The 21836-nt window shown below is 41.0% G+C and overlaps 2 protein-coding genes across 11 annotated transcripts in view; one reads left to right on the top strand and one right to left on the bottom strand.

Annotated features, from left to right (window-relative positions):
* Nucleotides 1-1422, top strand: part of LOC134344415 (probable mitochondrial glutathione transporter SLC25A40) — a 44119-nt gene extending 42697 nt beyond the window's left edge. The window contains exon 11 of the mRNA XM_063044158.1: nt 522-1422. Coding sequence (XP_062900228.1) covers nt 522-676 — 155 coding nt within the window. The 3' untranslated portion in view covers nt 677-1422. The remainder of the gene's footprint in view (nt 1-521) is intronic.
* Nucleotides 1423-5448: 4026 nt separating this feature from the next.
* Nucleotides 5449-21836, bottom strand: part of rundc3b (RUN domain containing 3b) — a 103726-nt gene continuing 87338 nt past the window's right edge. For 2 of the 10 annotated variants that reach the window (XM_063044149.1, XM_063044154.1), the window contains 3 exons: nt 19238-19384; nt 17092-17210; nt 5450-8333 (listed from right to left, as the gene is read on the bottom strand). In XM_063044149.1, coding sequence (XP_062900219.1) covers nt 8188-8333; nt 17092-17210; nt 19238-19384 — 412 coding nt within the window. In that variant the 3' untranslated portion in view covers nt 5450-8187. Of the gene's footprint in view, nt 8334-14513; nt 14611-17091; nt 17211-19237; nt 19385-21836 lie in introns of all 10 variants that reach the window. The other 8 variants (XM_063044147.1, XM_063044148.1, XM_063044145.1 and 5 more) reach the window with 8 other exon arrangements.

Genomic DNA, 21836 nt, shown 5'->3' with positions numbered 1-21836 from the left:
TAGTATTGTCCAATCAATACCTTCAATGTTATAAAGTAAAGGCATCCGTCAGTCTTGCAAGACCATGGATCTGCGCCTGGAAAGTCTTCACTCTCCAGGGCGCAGGCCTGGGCAAGGTTGTATGGAAGACCAGCAGTTGCCTATGCTACAAGTCTCCCCTCTCCACGACACCAATGTTGTCCAAGGGAAGGGCATTAGGACCCATACAGCTTGGCACCAGTGTCGTCGCAGAGCAATGTTTGATTAAGTGCCTTGCGCAAGGACACAACACATTCCCTCGGCTGGGGCTCGAACTCACGAACTTCAGGTAGATAGTCCAGTGCCTTAACCACTTGGCCACGTGCCATGTTATGATAGGTTGTAAATGTGAACTTTTAATTTTGATCATTCAGATTTGATCAAAGGTAACTTAGTTCCTGCTGCACTTGCATGTCAAATTAATAGACACTTCGTTTTTTTTTAAACCTGTGGATCAGTAAGAATGTTTCCTGATCTAACTTTTGCACTGCCTTAATCCCCAGGTTTGTTGCCTCGATTAATGAAGGTAGCACCGGCTTGTGCGATTATGATCAGTTCCTACGAATATGGAAAATCCTTTTTTCGTAAAATCAACAAAGAGCGGGAGAGAAAAAAGGCTACAAGTCAGGCGCTGGCTGAGAAAGTACATACAGGTTGAGCCTGAGGAAGAAAGTAATCATGACAACAACTTTCTTGCCAAAAGTTACGGACAAAAAAAACTTCAAACATGGCCTACCCATGATTACAGAGGTGAACCCTTGGAACATTAAACTACTTGTGAATGGACACTAATAGTATCAGTGAAATATATTTACAAGTTCATTTTCCAGTGCTTAACGTTGCTGAAATCTGTGCCTCAAAGTTAATGTGTTTTACTGTGTCTGGTTATAATAATATGAAAGCTATGTGAAATAGTCTTATTAAGATTGTGAAAATGGTAGGATTTTACCTACAAAACTAGATGGTAAAGAAAAGTTGTATCACATTTGATGTCTGGAACGCAGCTGTAGAAAATGAAAGTGCAATACCAATTTAGAAAGCAGTGAAACTCAAAACATTTTGCAAAGTATATCAGCTAACTATTATGGAAACCTTAACTAGCCACAAGCATAGCAATGTTGCCTTTGTTTTACACCTTAAAAATAATCCCACTAAAAGATTTATAACGACAAAATCTCTGCCAGTGCAGTTAATAAACACAAAATGGACTGGTCAGGTAGTTGTGGGTATATTTTATCTGAACACTCAATTTATTGTAATGAAGATTATTTCCTGAAAATAGAGTTGAGTAAATCTTAAATTTGTGAAATTGTGCAATTTTTTTTCTCATTTTAGATGTAAAATAAACAAACAATGCACATACTATCACCAGACCTTTTGATTTGATTAATGTCTTGTGTAAAGTAAAAAGATTTTATGAGGACAGATGTCAGTTTTTAAACTACTTTTCCCCTCCAATTCATTTTTAGGTTTCCAGATATGGCTGCATGTGTACAGGAGTTCACCTTTCCCCATAAGAATTGTTTACATGGGATTTTAAAAAGTTGTCTGCATTCTATAAAGACCATGTGTGATTGTGCAGTGACATATTATCATTTGAAAGGTTGTGAAGACAGGCTCTTGGAACTACCCTTTTTTTCCTAGCAGCCTAGCTATGACCATCTGGCATCATAGGTTGTAAAACTAGACAAAGGTATTTGAAGGTCTGCTGCAGGTGGTGTTTCCTATGGTAATTTAGGAAAAATAGATAAAAGGCACCACCACAGTGAAAACATTTTAAAAGGCATTTTTACAAAAACGTTCAAAAGATACCTTGCAGCATTTGACATACTGGCATACCAAGAAACTTAAAAATTTTGTAATGGGCTTGGGTAGTGTTGGCATAATTGTTAAGCTGTGCAGAAGTATTGAGACCATGATCACCCAGCGACAGCTGCAGTGGCTGGGGCACGTGATAAGGATGCCCCCATGTCTGCTACCCCGCAGAGTGTTATACTGCCAGCTACATCATGGTCGATACTCAGCTGGAAGGCCGAAGTGCTATATAAGGGTCAGATGAAGAATGCAGGATCAGGCCTGAGGACCTGGAGGAGGTTGCTGCTGACCATACCACTCGGCGACAGCTGTGTCGAGACGGGGTTCATATTCTGGAGATGGAAAGAACAACCAGAAGAGAGCCAGGAGAAATGCAGCCATGGTTGCCACCACTACTTCATATACATGTCCCACCTGCAACAGAGCTTGTGGGTCCAGGATAGTCAAAGATCTCACCATTAAAGGAGTGGGCATCATCAGATTTCGATGGACAACCGAAGAAGTAAGCTGTGCCCTATTTTTGGCATCTTCCTTTGGTGCTCATTGCAAGGCATCAAGAGTTGATTAAGGCACAAGAGACTGCAGATGCTAGGATCAAGAGTAAAAAGGCAAGTTGCAGTAGGAAGTCAGTGGGCTGAACAGCATGTGTGGGGGCAGAGATAGTCAATGTTTTGGGTTGAGTTCCTCCAACAGATTGGGTTTTACCATGAATTGGTGGCAAAAATAAATGGATAACTGAACTTCACTGTATTGTCAAACAATCTCAAGTCACTTTCTCAAAAGCCCTGAGATTTTTTTTTTAAATTGAATTTTCTGTATGCATTAGGATTAGGTTTAACTGATTCAGAAATTAATTTTGCAGTTAACTATGCCTCCAAATTATAATTGTAAGACAATAGATCTGAAATGAAAACAAGTTGGAAATACAGGTGCAGAAATGGCAGATGGAATTTAATCCAGAAAAAGTGTGAAGAGCTGCAATTTGAGCTCAAATATAAGAGACAAAAAATATGACAGGACCCTTGGGAGTATTGATATACAGGATATCTTGGGGAACTCCCTGAAAGTGGCAACACCAGTAGATAGGGAGGTAAAGAAATTTTACAGCGTGTATACCTTTATCGGTTTGGGTATTGAGTACAAAGGTTGGGGAGTCATGTTGCAGTCATATACAACTGTGGTTAGGCTACAACTGAGTATGGTGTGCAGTTCTGGTTGCTGCATTACAAGCAGCATGTGGAGACTTCAGGATGGCTGCAAGAGATTTACCAGGCCGTTGCCTGGGTTGGAAGGTAATACCTATAAGGAGAAGTTCGACAAGCTTGTTTCTCTGGAGGAGAGACCAAGGGCTAACCCACTGGAAATAACATTGAGAGATTGACAGGGTAAATAGGACTTTTCCCAGTGTGGAAATGTCAGATACTAAAAGGCATAGTTTTACCGTGAGGAGAAATGTTTGAAGGAGATTTATGATGCAAGTTAACTTTTAACACTGTGGCAAATCCCTGGAATGTGTGGAAGCAAATGCACCAGTCACAGTTAGGAGGCACATTACAGACACGTGAACAAGCAGGGAGTGATGAAATATAAACAATGTGTAGGCAAATGGGATTAGTTTACATTGGCATTGTAGTTAGCTCAGATGCACAATCTCCATCCACACAGGTGCATCATAAGGCTACGTGCTGAGCCCCCTATACAGCTATGACAGAGTGGCTAAGCACTGCTGCGACGCTGTGTTTCTGATGTTGTTTGCTGATGTTTCCACTGTCTTAGGCAGAATCAAAGGTGATGATGAATGAGCATATAGGAGGAAGATTGAAAATCTGGCTGAGTGGTGCCACAACAACAACCTCTTACTCAATGTCAGCAAAACCAAGGGGATAGTTGACTGCAGGAGGAAACCAGAGGTTCACGAGCCTCTGCTTCCTTAGGAGTTTGCAAATGTTTAGCATGACATCTCAACCTTTGACAAATTTCTATAGATGTGTGGTGAGAGTATATTGACTGGCTGCATCACAGCCTGATGTTGAAACCCCAGTGCCCTTGAACAAAATATCCTTTAAAAAAAAAAGTAGATATAAGCCCAGTCCATTATGGTTAACGCCCTCTCCACCATTGAGCACATCTACATGGAGATTTACCGCAGGAAAACAGCACTCAGCATCAGGGCCCTCACCACCCATGCTCCCTTCTCGCTGCTGCCATCATGAAGGTGGTATGGAAACAGTTATTACCTCAATCATCAGGCTATTGAAGCCGGGGGGGGGGTGGAAATAACTTCACTTGCCCTATCAATGAACTATTCCCACAACCTATTGACTTACTTTCAAGGACTCATCTCACATTCTCAATTTTGATTATTTGCACAGTTTAGAAACATAGAAAATAGGTGCAGGAGTAGGCCATTCGGCCCTTCGAGCCTGCACCGCCATTTATTATGATCATGGCTGATCATCCAACTCAGGACCCAGCCTTCCCTCCATACCCCCTGACCCCTGTAGCCACAAGGGCCATATCTAACTTCCTTTTAAACATAGCTAATGAACTGGCCTCAACAGTTTGCTGTGGCAGAGAATTCCACAGATTCACCACTCTGTGTGAAGAAGTTTTTCCTAACCTCGGTCCTAAAAGGCTTCCCCTCTATCCTCAAACTGTGACCCCTCGTTCCAGACCTCCCCAACATCGGGAACAATCTTCCCGCATCTAGCCTGTCCAATCCCTTTAGGATCTTATACGTTTCAATCAGATCCCCCCTCAATCTTCTAAATTCCAACGAGTACAAGCCCAGTTCATCCAGTCTTTCTTCATATGAAAGACCTGCCATCCCAGGAATCAATCTGGTGAACCTTCTTTGTACTCCCTCTATGGCAAAGATGACTTTCCTCAGATTAGGGGACCAAAACTGCACACAATACTCCAGGTGTGGTCTCACCAAGGCCTTGTACAACTGCAGTAGTACCTCCCTGCTCCTGTACTCGAATCCTCTCGCTATAAATGCCAGCATACCGTTCGCCTTTTTCACCGCCTGCTGTACCTGCATGCCCACTTTCAATTTTCAATTTGTTGTCTTTTGTACACTGATTGAATGGCCAAGTTGTTGTGGTCTTTCACGATTTGATTATGGTTATTAGATTTATTGAGAATGCCTGCAGGACAATAATCACTTGTCATTATAAGCAAACCTGATGATAAATTTACTTTGAACTATACTACACTGCTCCATCTTCTATATAAGTACTTAGCAGACCAGGTGGCAGTTAGAAACAGCAAAGATAAGGTCACCCTTGTCCTAGTTTTCACCCCACCAACCTTCACTTTGAGAGGTTCATTATCCAAATTCTGATATGTTCAATGCAATTCCAATATAACACACATCTTCCCCGCCCCTCCCCACTTTTAAACGGAATTGTACCATCTGCAATTTCCCCGTTTCATTTGTCCATCCCAACATCCACCCACTCCCATTCTCATGGCACTTTCCTCCACAACGAAACTGCTTTTATCTCTTCCTACCAATACTAGGTGAAGCAAAGATTTGCTTTAACTTCCAATCTAGTGTATTCCATTTGTGCTTGCAGCATGGTCTTTACAATGAAGAAACCAAATATGGATTGGCTGTTTTGTGAAACAGTTCTGTTCAATTGCACAAGTGACCCCAAGCTTCCAATCGTCTGTCTCTTCATCATCTCACTCCGGACTGCCTTCACTTTGGGCTCCTCCAGAACAATGTAAAATATCTGGCAAACCCGGAACCACATCTCATCATGACTGAGCACAGTATAGCTCTCAAGACCAAACATTAACTTTCATTTCTAATAAATTTTGCTGAATATTTCAAGCATTCTCATCCAGATTTTTCTGGAACTGCAAGTCAAGCATTGATCTCAGCACCCCCAGCGCTGACTTTCAATTTAATCTCCTCCAAATAAGTTCCCTTGGTCTCTAGCCTGTCACAGAAATTCCTTTGTTGTACTCATCCCTTTTTTTTTGAAGAGAACAGAACAAATTTGACTTTAAACTTTTCCTAGTTGAGATGAACAGCCAGGCAACAAAGCTGGGGTGGGAGGTCATGTACTAATTAGGATACCACTGTTGCCACCTTTATAAAGCGTGTTATCTGTAAAGCACTTTGGGGCACCCAGGGAGGGATTTGAATTGTAGGTTACAAACGCTCCTGTATTGGTACTTCTCATTCAAGTCAGCTGACAGCATGAATTTCAGCTACGTACCCACTCCCTAGATGTTTCAATGTCAATCTGAGTAGTAATTATTTTTTTTAAGCAGCTTTATAAATCTTATCACTACCGAGTAACCTATGCACTTTCAATGGCAGAGACTCAATCCTTAATTGGTGTTTTCCTTCAACGTGGGGAAGAAATCCTACTTCCTTATTTCAGTATAATTTTTCTCATTTTTATCAACTGCATAATTTTGCACAGGTTCAGTTTTATAATATATCCGCAAGTCTCAGAATTCTTCAGTGGGGTTGCTGGTAAAAATACTTACGCTTACCCTGCTCTTACTCAGGTCTGGGGAGGAAATGAGAGGGCAGTGTACTAGAAAGAATCTTATGTTCATGACAAGTTGCTACTCAGAAGCCCACAATCGGTTGGTAGCTGTAATGAACAGTAAATGCCACACCTTTACTGTTTATTCCCATGCTCATACACATCCTTTGAGATAAAGTTGAGGATGAATAATTTTCATATTACAGCTGAAGTCAAAATATTCATATAGATGGCCAAATAGCAGAGTTTGCTTCACTTTTATTATACATGCAGTTATTAAGACTCACATAACTTATCAAGACAAAAATGAATACAGTTTAGGCTTTTTGACTTCCTCATTTAGATAAGACAGAACAAAGTAAATATTCAGTGAATACATACTGGTACAAAAAGAAAAACTTATCATGCAGTATGTACATGTTACCAGCAGCTTAATACTAGTTCAGTACACAAATTACTGACTAACAGATTGTATTTAAATGTAAACAATAAAAATAGGGTGAGATGATTGTTCTTAAAATAAAGCAAAAAGATTCTGTCCACCAAATGTCCCTGTGATTAGTTTTGTGTGTAAACTTTTCAAAGTAAAATGATGAACCATTGTACTTTTAAACCACACAAACCACATAGCTAATGTGCATTTAAAAAGATCAAAAGGTATTGACAATTTTTAATATGCAATAGAGTCAAAGACTGAAATGCAACTTTCAATTTAAAACAAAGTCTTTGGGGAGAATATCATACCTGATTACAGGTAATAAATAATCAATGTATTCTAGTGGCAATTTTTTTTGCTACATACATAAAAGCATCAAAAATAGCTCCTACAATTCCTAACATCTTTAATTGCTGATTTATTAATTTCTTTCAATGGCAAATTTATCCATCTCTGTAATGACAAAGGGAAATGTATCGGAAACAATATTTGATGTAGTAACAGTGACGTTAGACAATTACAATATGAAATATGGCATTAGAACCAGTGCAAGATTGATTGGCAACCAATCCTTGTTCCCAACGTGAATAGACAGACCCTGCCACAATGTGAACACCACCATCTTTCAAAAATCAGGAACACCATCAAATGTTTGCTACCATTTACTTTGTTTTGAAAAAGGCATCTCAAACTTTTACATTAACATTGATAAATTCAGTCCTGGCAGAATATCAAAGGGCATGGCATTTTGATTTAATCAAGTAATTCAAGACAACAATTAGGCATCACCTTCACTTGCATCTGTGGGAAATAGTTTTAATACAAGCAGTTAGAATGTCAGAAGCTAGATGGACTGGAAGTTCTTCAAAACAAATGCACAACAGCAGACATACCTAGAAATCTGCAGACTTAATTAGAACAAAAACAATTGCACTTAAAATCGCCTGAAAAAATAGTAACATTTTAAGCTAGTAATGAAATAAATTGTACATATTAACACCCTTTTTGATCCACAAATACACAACTATATTGCTTGGACCTTCTGCAAATTCTCAAAATTTTCAGCAGTAAACAAAAACACTTTTACCGAATACTCCCTTAACCAGCCATTTTAGGAAGGAAAGAAACAAGACAAACAGTGCAGCCAACACTTTTTAAATACCAGGAACAATTTCCAAAGCAAACACATTCAAGTAAAGCACTCCGCATGAAGTGACCTGAATCTTTTGCAGATGGTTGTGGTATCATGAAACAGTGCAGCAGTGCATTGTCAGTTGGTTTTCTGATTAAATAAAATTATTGGACCTATTAAAGTCTCAAGTTGTCAGGATTGGTTAAATAATTGGGATGTCACTTCAGTGCATACCAAGATACCAGGTTCACTCTGGTTTGGATGACAAGTTGCTCCTAAAATGGAGTGAGCCCTGGGCTGCTAATCTCAGCATTCGGACTTGCAAGGCATTCACTGGATTTCAAGCTTGTAAGAGATTTGTAGCTGGTCATGGAAGTCAAGGATCCACATAGACCAAGTAATGAGGGAGTGTCCTCCTTCCCTATAATTTAAAGAAAATATGTTACAATTGTTTTAAGTTTTAAGCACATTCTGATCTGTTATGAAGGAAATTAAACAATTTTATTCACATAAAATAGATAAATCACAACTAAATCTCAATTTTAAAATGGTAACAGCAAGAGGAGATGAAAAAATAATCAACATTGATTCTGTTTCTCATCCCATCGATACAGCCTGACCTACTGAGTCTTTCCCCCAATTTCTCTTTTTGTTTTACAACACAGAAATAGATCATTTGGCTCATTGAGACCGTCCCAGCTCTTTGCAAGACCAATCCAAGCTAGTACCATCTCCTCACCCTTTCTACATGGCCCTGAAAATTTGTGTCTTTGAAATACTTACCCAGCTCCTTTTGAACACTACAATTTAATCTGCTGCCATTAACACTTTATGGAAATAATGTAGAAAAATTGGCCCAGAGTAAATGGAAAAACTAAGAAATTAGCATTAATAAAACAAAATATGGGGAAATTAATGAGACCTAAAGGAAATATTTGTAGAACCTGATCACCTGCATCCTAGAATTCTGAAGGTAGAGGTTTTGTGGGAAGTGGATGCATTGGTGTCACCTTCTAAAATTCTATAATTCTACACTGGATCCCACTGATTAGAATGTTGCTGAAGTAATCCAGTTATTGAAAAGGAGCGCAAGAGAGCAAGCACAGAATAGGTTGAGTGGTAGAAGAATTGCTGTAATCCGTTTTCAAGTAATAACGTAGAAAATATGATTGGCTAGTGTCAACCTGGAACTAATACAAGGGAAATCTTGCTAAGTGTGTTGAGTATTTCCATCATCTGTAATTTTGTTTCATTGCATTCAAAGCAATTTACTGAAGTCAAGCCTCCAACTTACTCAGTCCAATAACATTTATTAGATTAGTGCAGTGAACTACAATTCACCATTCTTTAAGTCATTACTCTGGAACATTCTACCCAACTACATTGTTGGAGTAGCTTTACCACACACACTAGAACAGTATAGAGGGGCAGGCAAGCTAATCACACCCTTAGAGGGCAACAGTGGGCCATGCCTTCTGAGTGAGCTGAACTGAAAAAGGACATATTTTAGTTTTTCTCCTATATGTTTAGCTTCATTAGTCACAAGACTGGATGATTTTCAGTCAAACTTTCATTTATGTTGCTTTTAAGCTCATCTCTAAGAAATAAATAACAACGTGGGTAACAGCTGAATCCTCTATCCATAAATGAGGAAAATGCTTAATTTGAGCTTCATGATGGGAACATTTTATATATCCATTCAAACGTGGCTTTGGGAGCTAAGTATCTAATTGCCAATCCCTAACTGCCCTTGCAGCGGGAAGTGAGATGCCTTATTGAATCACTGTAGTCCCTGACATACAGTCATACCCATAATGCTGTTAGGGTCAGAATTGGATTCTGACCAGCAACAATGAAGGAATAGCACTACATTTCCAAATCAGATTGGTATGTGACTTGGACGGGTAATTTCTAGGTGGGACAGATTATGGGTTTGGAAAGTACCATCTAGGATGTCTTGGAAAATTGCCAAAAATGCTTTCTGAAGATGGTACAAATTGTTGCTATCGAACATCAGTGGTCAAGTAAGTGAATGCTTGAGGATGTGGTGCTTATCAAGTCGGCTGCTATCTTCCTGTTCGGAATCAAGCTTTCAATTGTTATTGAAGCTGCATACATCCAGAGTTTGCAATGTGTTCCATCAGACACCTGACTTAAGACTTGTAGTGGAGAACAATTAAGAATTAGGAGCCAAGTTAGTCACTGCAGGATTCCTAGTCCCTGGCCCACTCTTGTCACATTGTGTACACATCTACTCCAGTCCAATTTCTGGTCTTGGTAGCCCCAGGATATTGGTAATGGGAAATTTGGTGATGGTAATGCCATTGAATGTCAGGCGAAAAGGTAGTTAACTATTGCAACTTGCCACCTATCAACCCAAGCCTGGATATTATTCAAGGTTGCTATATTTAGTGTGGACTGCTTCATTATACAAGTTGCAGACACCCCACCTCTCCCGGAAGTTCCAGGAGTCTCCTGCATATTGATAGCAGCTCCCTGATGCCCGCAAATTATATACAATATCCCGGAAATCAATTTTTTTGAGAGTAAGAGCGAGAGCGTGAAAGACATAGCGAGAGAGTGACAGACAGAGCATCCTGATAGGTCTACTTAGCACAAAGAGAGAGCAATCAGTTTTCTCTGTGGGCGGACTTTACAGTCTCTCGCTCTCTCTCTCTCCCTCCCTCTCTCTTCAGTGTCCTGCAGCGCCATGGCAGAGTATTCCAAAAAAAAGAAAATTTAAAACGTACTTCACCTCAGACTTAACTAAAGTGTACCCCTGCCTAATAGGGGTCAAAAATAATGACAGTGTTGCTCACTGCGCTGTTTGCAACAGTCACTTTTCTATTGCCCCAGGTGGGTTCAATGACTGTAAAAGACATGTTGAGGTGAGTTTAACAGGTGTTATTCATTCATTAGCATAGCGAACATTATTTAAACTAGCTGGTTAGCTGCTAAGGAGCTACTCTATTGGTGTCCTGCGTGATGCGTCACATTAAGACAGAATTCAGAAGTCAGCTGTCTCACAAAACACTTGTGAATCTGATGTCTTGCAAAATTAACAAATTCATTGACATAGACTGCTGTGAGGTTGAGACTTCTGGCAAAATGCTCAAATCTGCCAAGCAAGCCACATCACAGTACAAGGAAAGTTTGCAAAATAGAAAAGCTATTTGCATTAGCATTTAGCTCTTAGCATTGAGACTGCCAACAAAATACTCAACAAGAAATATATATATGTTTCAATATATGATCAAATAAATTGTGTTCTTTCATAATCAAATATTCTGTATACATACACCCTTGGAGGTCGACAGGGGGGTGGGGGAATATGGGGTTGCAGGGGGTGGGGGTGGTGGTGCTACCTCCCTGAAATGAGTTTTTGCAGGGTGAGATGTCTGAAAATTGTGAATGGTGCTAAACATTATGCAATCATCAGTGAACATCCTTATTTCTGCCAATGATTGATGGAAGGTCATTGATGAAACAGCTGAAGATGATTGGGCCTAGGACATTGTCCTGAATTTGCTCTGGAGAGATGATTGGAGTCCAACCACCTCAACTGTCTTCCTGTACAGTAGATACAATTCCAACCAGTGGATGACTCCCCCTACCAAATCCCATTGCCTCAATTTGATCAAATCTGCCTTGATAACAAGCGCAGATACTTTCACATCATCTTTGGAGTTCAGTGCTTTTTTTTTCCCCACGTTTGGACCAAGGTAAAAACAAGGCCAGGAACTTTGTGGAACCAAAACAGTTTCTGTGTGCCAAGTTTTGCTAAGCAAGTGCCACTTTTGGCACTTTCAATCATCCCTTCCATCACTCTACTATTGATCAAGAGCACACTAATGGGGCGATAATTGGCTGGGTTTGATCATTCTATTTCTTGTGAACGGGACAATACTCAAGCAGTTTTCCATCATCAGGTCGATACCAGTGTTATAGTTGTATGGGAACAGCTTGGCTAAAGTGCAGCAAGTTCCAGAGCACAAGTCTTCAGTACTATTTGTAGTATGTTGGCAGTCCTACAGCCTTTGCTGTATCTCGGTATCAGTGAAGCAGATTGGATTGGTTCAAGCCTGATATCTTCCACGCTGGGGCCTTCAGGAGGAGGCCAAGACAGATCATCCATTCAGCGCTTCTAGCTGAAGCTGCTTGCAAATGCTTCAGCTTTCACTTTTGCACTCCCCCATCACTTAAGGCTGGAGATATTTGGGGAGCCTTCTCCAGTCAGCTGAATAAATTCTCCAGCACCATTCACAAAAGATTCTGAAGATGCTGGAAATCCAAACCAAGGCACACAAAATGCTAGAGGAACTCAGCAGGTCAGGCAGCCTCTATGGAAATAAATAAACACTTGACATTTTGGGCTGAAAAGGAAAGGGAAAAATGCCAGAATAAAAATGTGAGGGAAGGGAAAGGAGGACAAGCTAGAAGATGGGTGGGAAGAGAGATGAAGTGAAAAGCTGGAGATGATAGATGAAAAAGGCAAATGGCTGGAGAAGGAAGCTGATAGGAGAAAAGAGTGGGCCATGGGAGAACAGGAAAGAGGAGGAAAAACTAGGGGAGCTGATAGGCAGATGCGGAGAAGTGGTCAGAGGCCAGAGTGGGGAATGAGGATGAGAGAAAGGGAGGGGGAAAAAATTACTGGAAGTTGAAGAATTCGATGTTCATGCCATCAGGTTGGTGTCTATCTAGACAGAATATGAGGTGTTGCCCCTCCAACCTAGAGTGGCCTCATCTTGGCAGAAGATGAAGCCATGGAACAACATGCCAGAACTAGAATAGAAATAGGAATTAAAATAGTTGACATTGGAAAATTCAGCTTGTTGTGGATGGAGTAGAGGTGCTTGACAAAGCAGTCCCCCCAATTAGATCTCATTGATGTAGAGGAGGCTGCATCAGGAGCGCAGATATATTAAACGACCACAACAGATTTGCAGGTTAAGGGTTGCCTCACCTGGAAGGACTGTTTGAGGCCCTGAATGGAGGTGAGGGAGGAGATAAATGGGCAGGTGTAACACCTCTGCCACTTGCAGGGATAACAGGAGGGAGATTAACAGAGAGGGACAAATGAACAATGGAATCACAGAGGAAGTGATCCCTGCAGTAAACTGAGAGTTGGGTGGTGGGGTGTGGGGGTGTGGGAAGAGAGGTAAAGATGTGTTTAGTGGTTGGGTCCTGTTGAAGGTGGTGGAAGTTGTGGAGAATGATTTCTCACCTTCAATAATTTCCCTTTCAGCTCCTCTGACTTTCCCCAAGCTCAAGGTGTAACCATGGGCCCCAGCTGCTGTATGTTTTCCTTTTCAATGACTATGCAAAACAGTCCATGTTCCATGCTTTCCCTGGTAATCGTTCCCAACTCTTTCTGTGTTACATTGAAAACTTCATGCACCCATGCTGAGCTCGTCAATTTTATCAACTTTGTCTTCAACTTCCACCCTGCCCTTGAATTCACTTGGTGCATCTCTGACACCCCGCTCCCTTTTCTCAATCTGTCTCCATCTCTAGAGACAAACTGTCTACTGATGTCTTTTATAAGCATTCCAATTCCTATGGCTATCTTGATTATATTCCTTTGTACCTGGTCTTCTGTAAAAATGCCATTCCCTTTTCTCAGTTTCTTCGTCTCCACACATCTGTTCTCTGGATGAGACTTCCCCTTCTAGGACATCAGAGATGTTCTCCTTCTTCAAATAATGCAGTTTCCCTTCCTCCACCAGTGATGCTGCCCTCACCAATATCTCCATGTTCTGGACATCCGCACTCGTCCAATCTTCCCATTGCCTCAACAGTGATAGAGTTCCTCTTGTCCTCACCTACCACCCCATGAGTCTGTGCATCCAACACATCATTCTCCACAACCTTTGCCATCTTCAGTGGGACCCTACCACCAAACATACCTTTGCTACCCCCCCACCCCATCCCCCACTCTCCATTTTCCATAGGGATCACTCCCTCTGTGACTCCTTTACCCATTTGTCCCTTCCTACTAATCTCCTTCCTGGCACTTATCCCTGCAATCAGATGTGCTACACCTGCCTATTCACCTCCTCCTTCACCCCCATTCAGGGCCACAAACATCCCTTCCAGATGAGGCAACATTTCAATTGTGAATCTGTTGGAGTCATCTACTATCTTCAGTGCTCCCAATGCAGCCTCCTCTATATCAGTGAGGGCCGACGTAGATTGGGGGATTGCTTTGTCAAGCACCTTCGCTCCATCCGCAAGAAGTGGAATTTCCCAGTGGCCAGCCATTTTAATTCCTATCCCCATTCCTGTTCCAACATGTCGGTCCATGGTCTCCTCTTCTGCCATAATGAGGACACTCTCAGGTTGGAGGAGCAACACCTCATATTCCATCTAGGCATGAACATCAATCTCTCCCAGTAATTTCCCCCCTCCCCCTTCTTCATTCCCTACTTTGGCCTCGTACCCCTCTCTTCACCTGCCTATCACCTTCGCCTTGGTGCCCCTCCTCCTTCTTTCTCCCAGGGTCCACTCTCCTTTTTTTGTTTTTATTCATATTCCTTCTTCTCTAGCCATTTGCCTTTTCCACCCATCACCTCCCAGCTTCTTTCTTCATCCCCCTACTCACCAGCTGGCTTCACACAGTTCATAGTTGAATTGTCATTCAACCGTACATGAATACCCATGAATACAGCCAAATGGAAGAGCGTTACTCCACGGCCAAGCTGCAAAACACAGTAGCAAGAGTCATACACAGCACAAGACAAGACACATATAGCACATATAACATATCTATAAAATACAGTCACACAAAAATAAGTAGTCTGGGATCCTGAGTTCATGAATGTTGCAGGAGTCTGCAGTTGAACACAACAGGGCTTGTTTTCTACTGAACAAACACTGGGGGGCAGCACTAACTCCAGTCTGGATGCCATTCCACACAGCCCCCAACACTCCAGTGGAGCACATCAACTCCAACACCTCTCTCCTGGGCAGCTGTAAACAGGTGACTCTGTGGCTTGAGGCCTAGACCTCACCATGAACAAGGCCACCATCCGCCAATAAATCAGTGAATCGAATTAGTAGCATTCAACATTAACAGTGTCCTTCTGGGTCTTGTGATCACAAGGAAAGTGACTAAGACAATGACTCGCTGTTAGACTGCACACCCTTGGCTGACCCCATAGAAGCCACTGCAACCGAGCATGCTGCTACCATCTAGCTTGTCCTCCTTCACCTCCCACCATCTTATACTGGTAACTTCCCCCTTCCTTTCCAGTCCTGATGAATGGTCTTGCCCCGAAACATGGACTGTTTGTTTATTCACCCTGGTACAGAGACATCAAGAAAACAACCTCTCCCTCAATGTCGCAAAAGCAAAAGAGCTGGTTGTGGACCACAGGAGGAATGGAGACAGGGCCAGCCCTATTGACATCAGCTGGGTTGAGAGGGTGAACAGCTTCAAGTTCCTTGGTATACACATCCCTGAGAATCTCATGTGGTGTGTACAAGCTGGCTGTGTGGTGAATAAGGCACAACAGCGCTTCCTTCACCTCAGACGGTTGGACAAGTTTGGCTTGAGTCCCCACGTTCCAAGGACTTTCTACAGAGGCACAATTGAGAGTATCCTGACTGGCTGGATCACTGCCTGGTATGGGAACTGTACTTCCCTCAATCACAGGACTCTGAAGAGAGTGGTGCGGACAGCCCAGCACATCTCTAGTTGTGAACTTCCCACTACTCAGGACATTTACAACAACAGGTGCATAAAAAGGGCCCAGGGGATCATGGGGGACCCCAGTCACCCCAACCACAAACTGTTCCAGCTGCTACCATCGGGAAATAGTACCGCAGCATAAAAGCCAAGACCCAACAGGCTCCAGGACAGCTTCTTACACCAGGCCATCAGACTGATTAATTCACGCTGATACAATGGTATTTCTAAGCTATATTGACTGTGCTGTTGTACATATTATTTATTACAAATTACTATAATTTGCACATTCAGACAGAGATGTAACGTAAAGATTTTTACTTCTCATGTATGTGAAGGATGTCAGAAATAAAGTCAATGCAAATCAATTCAATTCATTATTGTCACAGATGCTGCCTGACCAGAGCTATTCAAGCATTATGTGTATTGCAACTCCATTCACATCTGGGTGTGGCAGGACAGCAGAGTTTAGCTCTGATCCATTGATTATGTGGTAGAGGTTAGTAAGTAGTCTTCTCATATTTCCATTTACTTTTCTGTTAACCCAATTATCTAAGAAATACAATCAATCTCATCAGTAATTGCAAACAAAGGGCAAGAACTAGCAAGTGGAATGCAGGGATGTGACAGGATTTTCAAACAATAGTTCCTATAATTTAACTGGGCTAACTGCATTTTTTTTTAATAAATGTGTTTAACTAAATCCAATACGTTGTAGTGTTCTCCTTTAGAACAAAGCTATGGACAGCTGACATCCTGTACAAACTGAATGGCAGCAGGTTTAATTTCAGCACAACTTCAGAATGTATTAGTATACTAAGTGGGTTCCTAAGGTTGTCATAGCTGGGGTGGTAGTTGGGGATAAGCTCCCACTACCTATAAAGTGCCCCAGATGGTGTGCATCTCTTAGCAGCCTCTGACAACCAAATCCAACTCTTGGCCTTCTCGTGTGGCTTAGCTACTAGGCCCAGCAGAACTGTTTCTACTGACAAGAGAAGGGGCAAAGGCGGCCCACTGGCGTCTCAAAACCAGTTGCTTTGGGCAGGTGAGGCTTGTCAGTCTTGGATGGCAGCCCGCCTAGGAGAAGGAAAACTCTGATTTTAAACCTCAGCTGCCTTGCAGCCATACCCACCCATGGGAATAGCTTCAGGAGTAAATCCCGAGGAAGAAATCCAGAGCTAGGGTCCCCAAGGTAGTTTGATGTTGTTTACAACTTCACTCTGGCAACCTCTGCATTGACACTGGTGCCAAGCTGCATTGGTGCTTGCCCTTCCCTTGGGCTGCATCAGTGACGTGGAGAGGGGGGACCTGCTGTGTGGGCAACAGTCGGTTCTTCAAATCTTCCCGCCCAGGCTTGCGCCCTGGAGAGGACACTCCAGTCCACCAGAGGTGCAAACCCATGATCCCCTGGGATCAGTGGCTGCCTTTGCTACTAAATAATGACAATAATGATCATGAGGCAGCACATCATTTTTATATGTAAAAATGTTACCATCACTTTTTGAATTTCCGTGTCCTTCTTCGCCCTCTTTCTGTGAGTGTAATGGATCTAAGGAAGTCGAAGAAAGGCTGATCTCTGCTGAGAGTTGTTCCAAGCTTTGAAAACTGTGCCTGCAAAAATAAATCACCACGTTAGAATCTGAACAAGACAGTGTGTAAAAGTAGGTATGAAGCAAACATTAAATTACAATTAGATTACAACACTAAAATTTATTGCCAAAACATGTCTAGATTTCAAAAGACTAGGAAAGATGCACCTGGAAATGGTAGCTTTTTTTTTGGAAAAAAATGCTAGTTTTCTCCTAAAATGTTTGTGTTACTGTGCTTCTAAGACTATTTGCCTCAAACACTGCAACCTTCTTTTACATGGTTGTATTCAGTTTGCATTATGCAATGAATATTGCAAAATCATCAGCTGAAGAATTGTCAATTGCAAATAAATTTTGGAATGCTGGTTAAAACAATGATCATATTGAATAGAAAATGGCCACTTGTAACTATATTGACAATACTATGATTACACAGACCAACTCATTAGATTTTAGTGAGTGTAAATATTGGCTACCAGTTCTCATTTCCTCCAAAAATCCCTATTTAGGCATTGTAGAAAAAGATCTAGAATTACATTCATCAACCACCACATTGAAATGGCATCAAGTTGGAAGTACAGATTATTTCCAACTCAAATACTATCAATTATTTCTGACTAAGAAGTACATGTTATAAATATAAACTTTCACAGATACCTTCAAAACATTCTTCCCTCAACTGCTATACAAGAGTAATATCAATCTTAATTCACCTTGTAGAGTCCATTTCATCCCTGTTCCTCCTCCTAGGTAACTTCATCAATCTATACTTTTGGTCCTGGCACCCGGATTGTATCACTCATTTTATCTTGTCAAGTACTTCATATACAAGACCCTGTAATTGCTTCATGTACCTCACACAATACAGTCTTCCTTTTCCAATAACTCCTCTGGAATATGTCCACCCCTCCCCCCAGTTCATTACAGCTGCATGTCAATACTCCACATGTCTAACCCTTGGTCCTAAATTTGGGAAGACATTTCTCTTTTATGGAGTTGATCAACTATTCCCTCACTCCATGTTTACTACTCTAAGCCCTACTAAAATCATCATCTTCTCTTTCACTTTATCACAAGCATGTCATTATCTAATCTAACTTTATGCCTACTTCAAATCCATTTTTGCAATGAGACTTCTCATGCTTCCTTGTCTGTTCCCACTCCATGATTACCCAATATTCCTAGCCCCATCTTTGCTCATAATAGTAGTAGTTCTCCTTGGTTATTGTCTGTTCTCTTCTTCCATCATGCCACTCCTCAATAAGTGTTTGCCTGCACCATCTCTGCAAAATCTCAACTCTTTCCTCTCCAAATGTCCTTCAATATGTTACTTCCTCCCACAGTTATGTCAACATTTCATGAAACTCAAATATAATTACCTATTCAGGTCATAGAAAATAGAATAGTACAGCAGAAAACAGGCCTCTTAGCCCACCGTGTCTGCACTGTGATACTGTTTCAACCTTTTCCATTTGCCTGCACATGGTCCACATTGCTCTATTCCCTGCCTGTTCATGTGCCAACCTAAATGCCTCTTAAATAGATGCCATCATACCTGTTTCTACCACCACATGTGGCAGAGCATTCTGGATCCCTACCATCCCCTGTAAAAAAAAGCTTCCAAATTATCCTTAAAACGTGCCCTGTTATTGTAAAATATTTTCTCTGGCATTTCATACTTTCACCCTGGGAAATACTATTTGCTCAATCTCCAACCTCCAGTCATGTAAAATCTCTTAAAAGTCACTCATCAAATCCATTTGATAGATCACCTTTGAAACAAACTCTCCTCACCTTTTCAACCTTAAAACAAATAGAAACAATTTGGCCAGGGTATGAGTCATACAGCACAGAAACAGGCTCTTTGCCCTCCCCCCACCCCGTTGCAAAGCACTAAGCAACTCACATCACATTCACCAGTCCGTAACTTTCTATACATTGGTAGTTCAAGTACTCATGACATAAATAGATGGATTCTTAGTTTAGAAAGTACTTTTATAGGACAATCATAACTTCAAAATAACTTTAATAATTGAAATGTAAACCTACTCATCCCACTGTCCACACTGTTTTCTGTACAGAAGTGTATCTAAAGCAACCGCGTCTGCATCCAAAGCTCCTGGGGAAGGCCATTGATTCGTAAGGTGTGCTGTTAATTCTTGTCTTGATCTCAAATCATTATTTTTTAAAACTGCTCTGTAAAAAAAGGTGTGCAGTGTGATTTTAGTAAGGAAACGAGTCCACCAATAGTCCAAAGTTATGCCCAGCAGCAAGCAACGCCAATGATATAATTTTATTGTATTATATTTAGAAATTCCAATCTTTCCTTGATCCTGCTTTAAAAATTAGATGAAGATTTTTTTTTAACTTTAAATGGTTTTACTACAGACCCTGTAATTCCCAGTCACATTGCTGCATCAGTGGATTAGTAATTAGAGGCCCCTCACCACAGAGTGTACATCCACTCACACTAATCCTATACCAATCCCACTTTGTTCACCACACATTCCCATAAATTCTAGCCAGATTTACCACTCTTTGGCACACCAAGGACAATTTATAGTGTCCAATTAATTAACCACCTGCCTGGGCCATTTTGTCTCTTATTTAAGGAAGGAGAATTTCCAGACAATTCCACCTTACATTTGCAGCCAACCGTAAATTAGTAGGCATAAATAAGAGGGCCAATCTAAAGAGTTATTTTGTTAATGTACTGCAGTACATTCAAAGAAGCATGCGGTCTACACCACAGCACACATAGGAACCTCCCTTTCAAAAGGATCTGAATTGTCCTGAAAAAGGATTAGTTATAGGAAATTTCTTCACAGAGTGCAGAAAATCTCTGGAATTCTGCATCGGTGAGTGAAAGAGACTAGCTCATTAGAAGAGGAAGCAGATTCATTTTTGAATGATCAGGGGATTGTGGACTGTAAGGATTTGGTACAGAGAAATTGAGGCCTGAGGCAAATCCACCATATTGGATGGCAGGTCAGGCTTAAAGGGCTTGGTGATCTGTTGATATTTTCTTCTGAATGAGCAACACCAATGGAACAATCAGAATCTGATTTATTGTCGCCAGCATATCTTAAACAAACCTGTTAAAATTTGAACAAAGTACCAGTGTGTTGGTGCTAACTTCCTTGGAAAATTAGGTTGCAAGAGGATCTTATAGGGGGTATTTAAAAATCTCCCTACATGAACTTATTCTGGCATTTTACTTATTTATTCCCACCAATGTCCTTTGAACAACATCAGGAAAAGGAATGTGTCTGCATATGGATGATTGAGACATTGGGGCAAAGGTACAAACATCCAATCTAAAAGAAATAGACCACTATAGCAAGACCTAATATATTGTAGAAATGTTGTTTACTGTGCTTCTGCTATGTGGAGAAGACACAAGTCACAGGTGAAATTGATTTCACTGCAGTTTGCTTAATTCAGTTATTTTTAAAAATTGAGCGAATGTTCCTTTAGAGCAGAAAATTAAAATCAAGGATGGCCCATCGTAAAACAATACTTCAATATCTTACAAGATGACAACAGTTCAAAGCCTTAAAGAAAATACTTGCTTTTTGTTTTGCCTGTGCAACAAATTATATTTTTGAACCATATGAACTTACAGCAGGAGTGGCCTCTTGCCTCTCGAGCTTATTCTGCCATTTAATATGATTGCTGCTGATGCTCACCTTAACCGTGTTCCTGTTTAGCCATGGTAACCCTTCACCTCCCACATTTATGAAGCTGCCATGTACCCTGCCTTAAACATATCCAAAGTCTGTTTCCATCTCACTGAGAAAAGGAGATCCAAAGATTCGCCTGCCTCTGAGAAAGGATTTCACCTCTATCTTAAATGAGGAACCACTTATTGTGTTCGAGATTTTCCCCACAAGAGACGGCCTCCCCACATCTACTCCGTCAACAACCTCAGTTTCCCATGTTTCAATTGAAAAATTCCTTTCACTTTCCTAAGCTCAGCAGATTCAAGCCAAACTTCTTCAACCATTTATCAAAAACATTCTCCATTCCAGATATCACTCTAGTGATTTTTGTCCAATGCATTCACATTCTTCCTTAAATAAAGAGGTTAATAGTGTTTTATTACTCCAGATGTGATAACATCAGCACCCCACATCATTGAAGCAATATCTCCCTCCTTTTTCTATTCACTCTCCTCAATAAAAGATCAGCAACCCAAAATACTTGTTGTGTCTCCATACTATTCTTTTGCACATTATGCACCAGGGCAGTCAGATCCCTCTGTTTCTCAGAGCTCTGCAATCTTTTACCAGTTAGATAATGCACTTCATTTTCCTGCCAAGAAACACATTTCCCTCATATTAAATTCCATTGGCCAGGTCTTTGCTCACTTACAACTTAATTGCACTGCTTTGTAACCACCTTATGCCCCTGTCCTTCCCTATTAATCTTCAGGCCAGACTTAGCAACCCTGGTGTCCTCATTAAATTCATTAAAATAAATTGGAAGGTTTTGAGATTTAAGCTCTAATATCTGCAGCACACCATTCATGCCAATCAGGAAAAAGTCTAATTTCTGCCTACCCTTACTGTCTTGTCAACTAGGCAAATTTCTGTCAATACAAATGGCCTTACATCCCACATATCTTACGAAATGAATAGAGTCATAG

Source organism: Mobula hypostoma, chromosome 3 (assembly GCF_963921235.1).
Source record: "Mobula hypostoma chromosome 3, sMobHyp1.1, whole genome shotgun sequence".
In the NCBI taxonomy this organism is placed as follows: domain Eukaryota; kingdom Metazoa; phylum Chordata; class Chondrichthyes; order Myliobatiformes; family Myliobatidae; genus Mobula; species Mobula hypostoma.
Note: the sequence above shows the minus strand (reverse complement) of the source record. Positions and strands in the feature narration are given on the sequence as shown.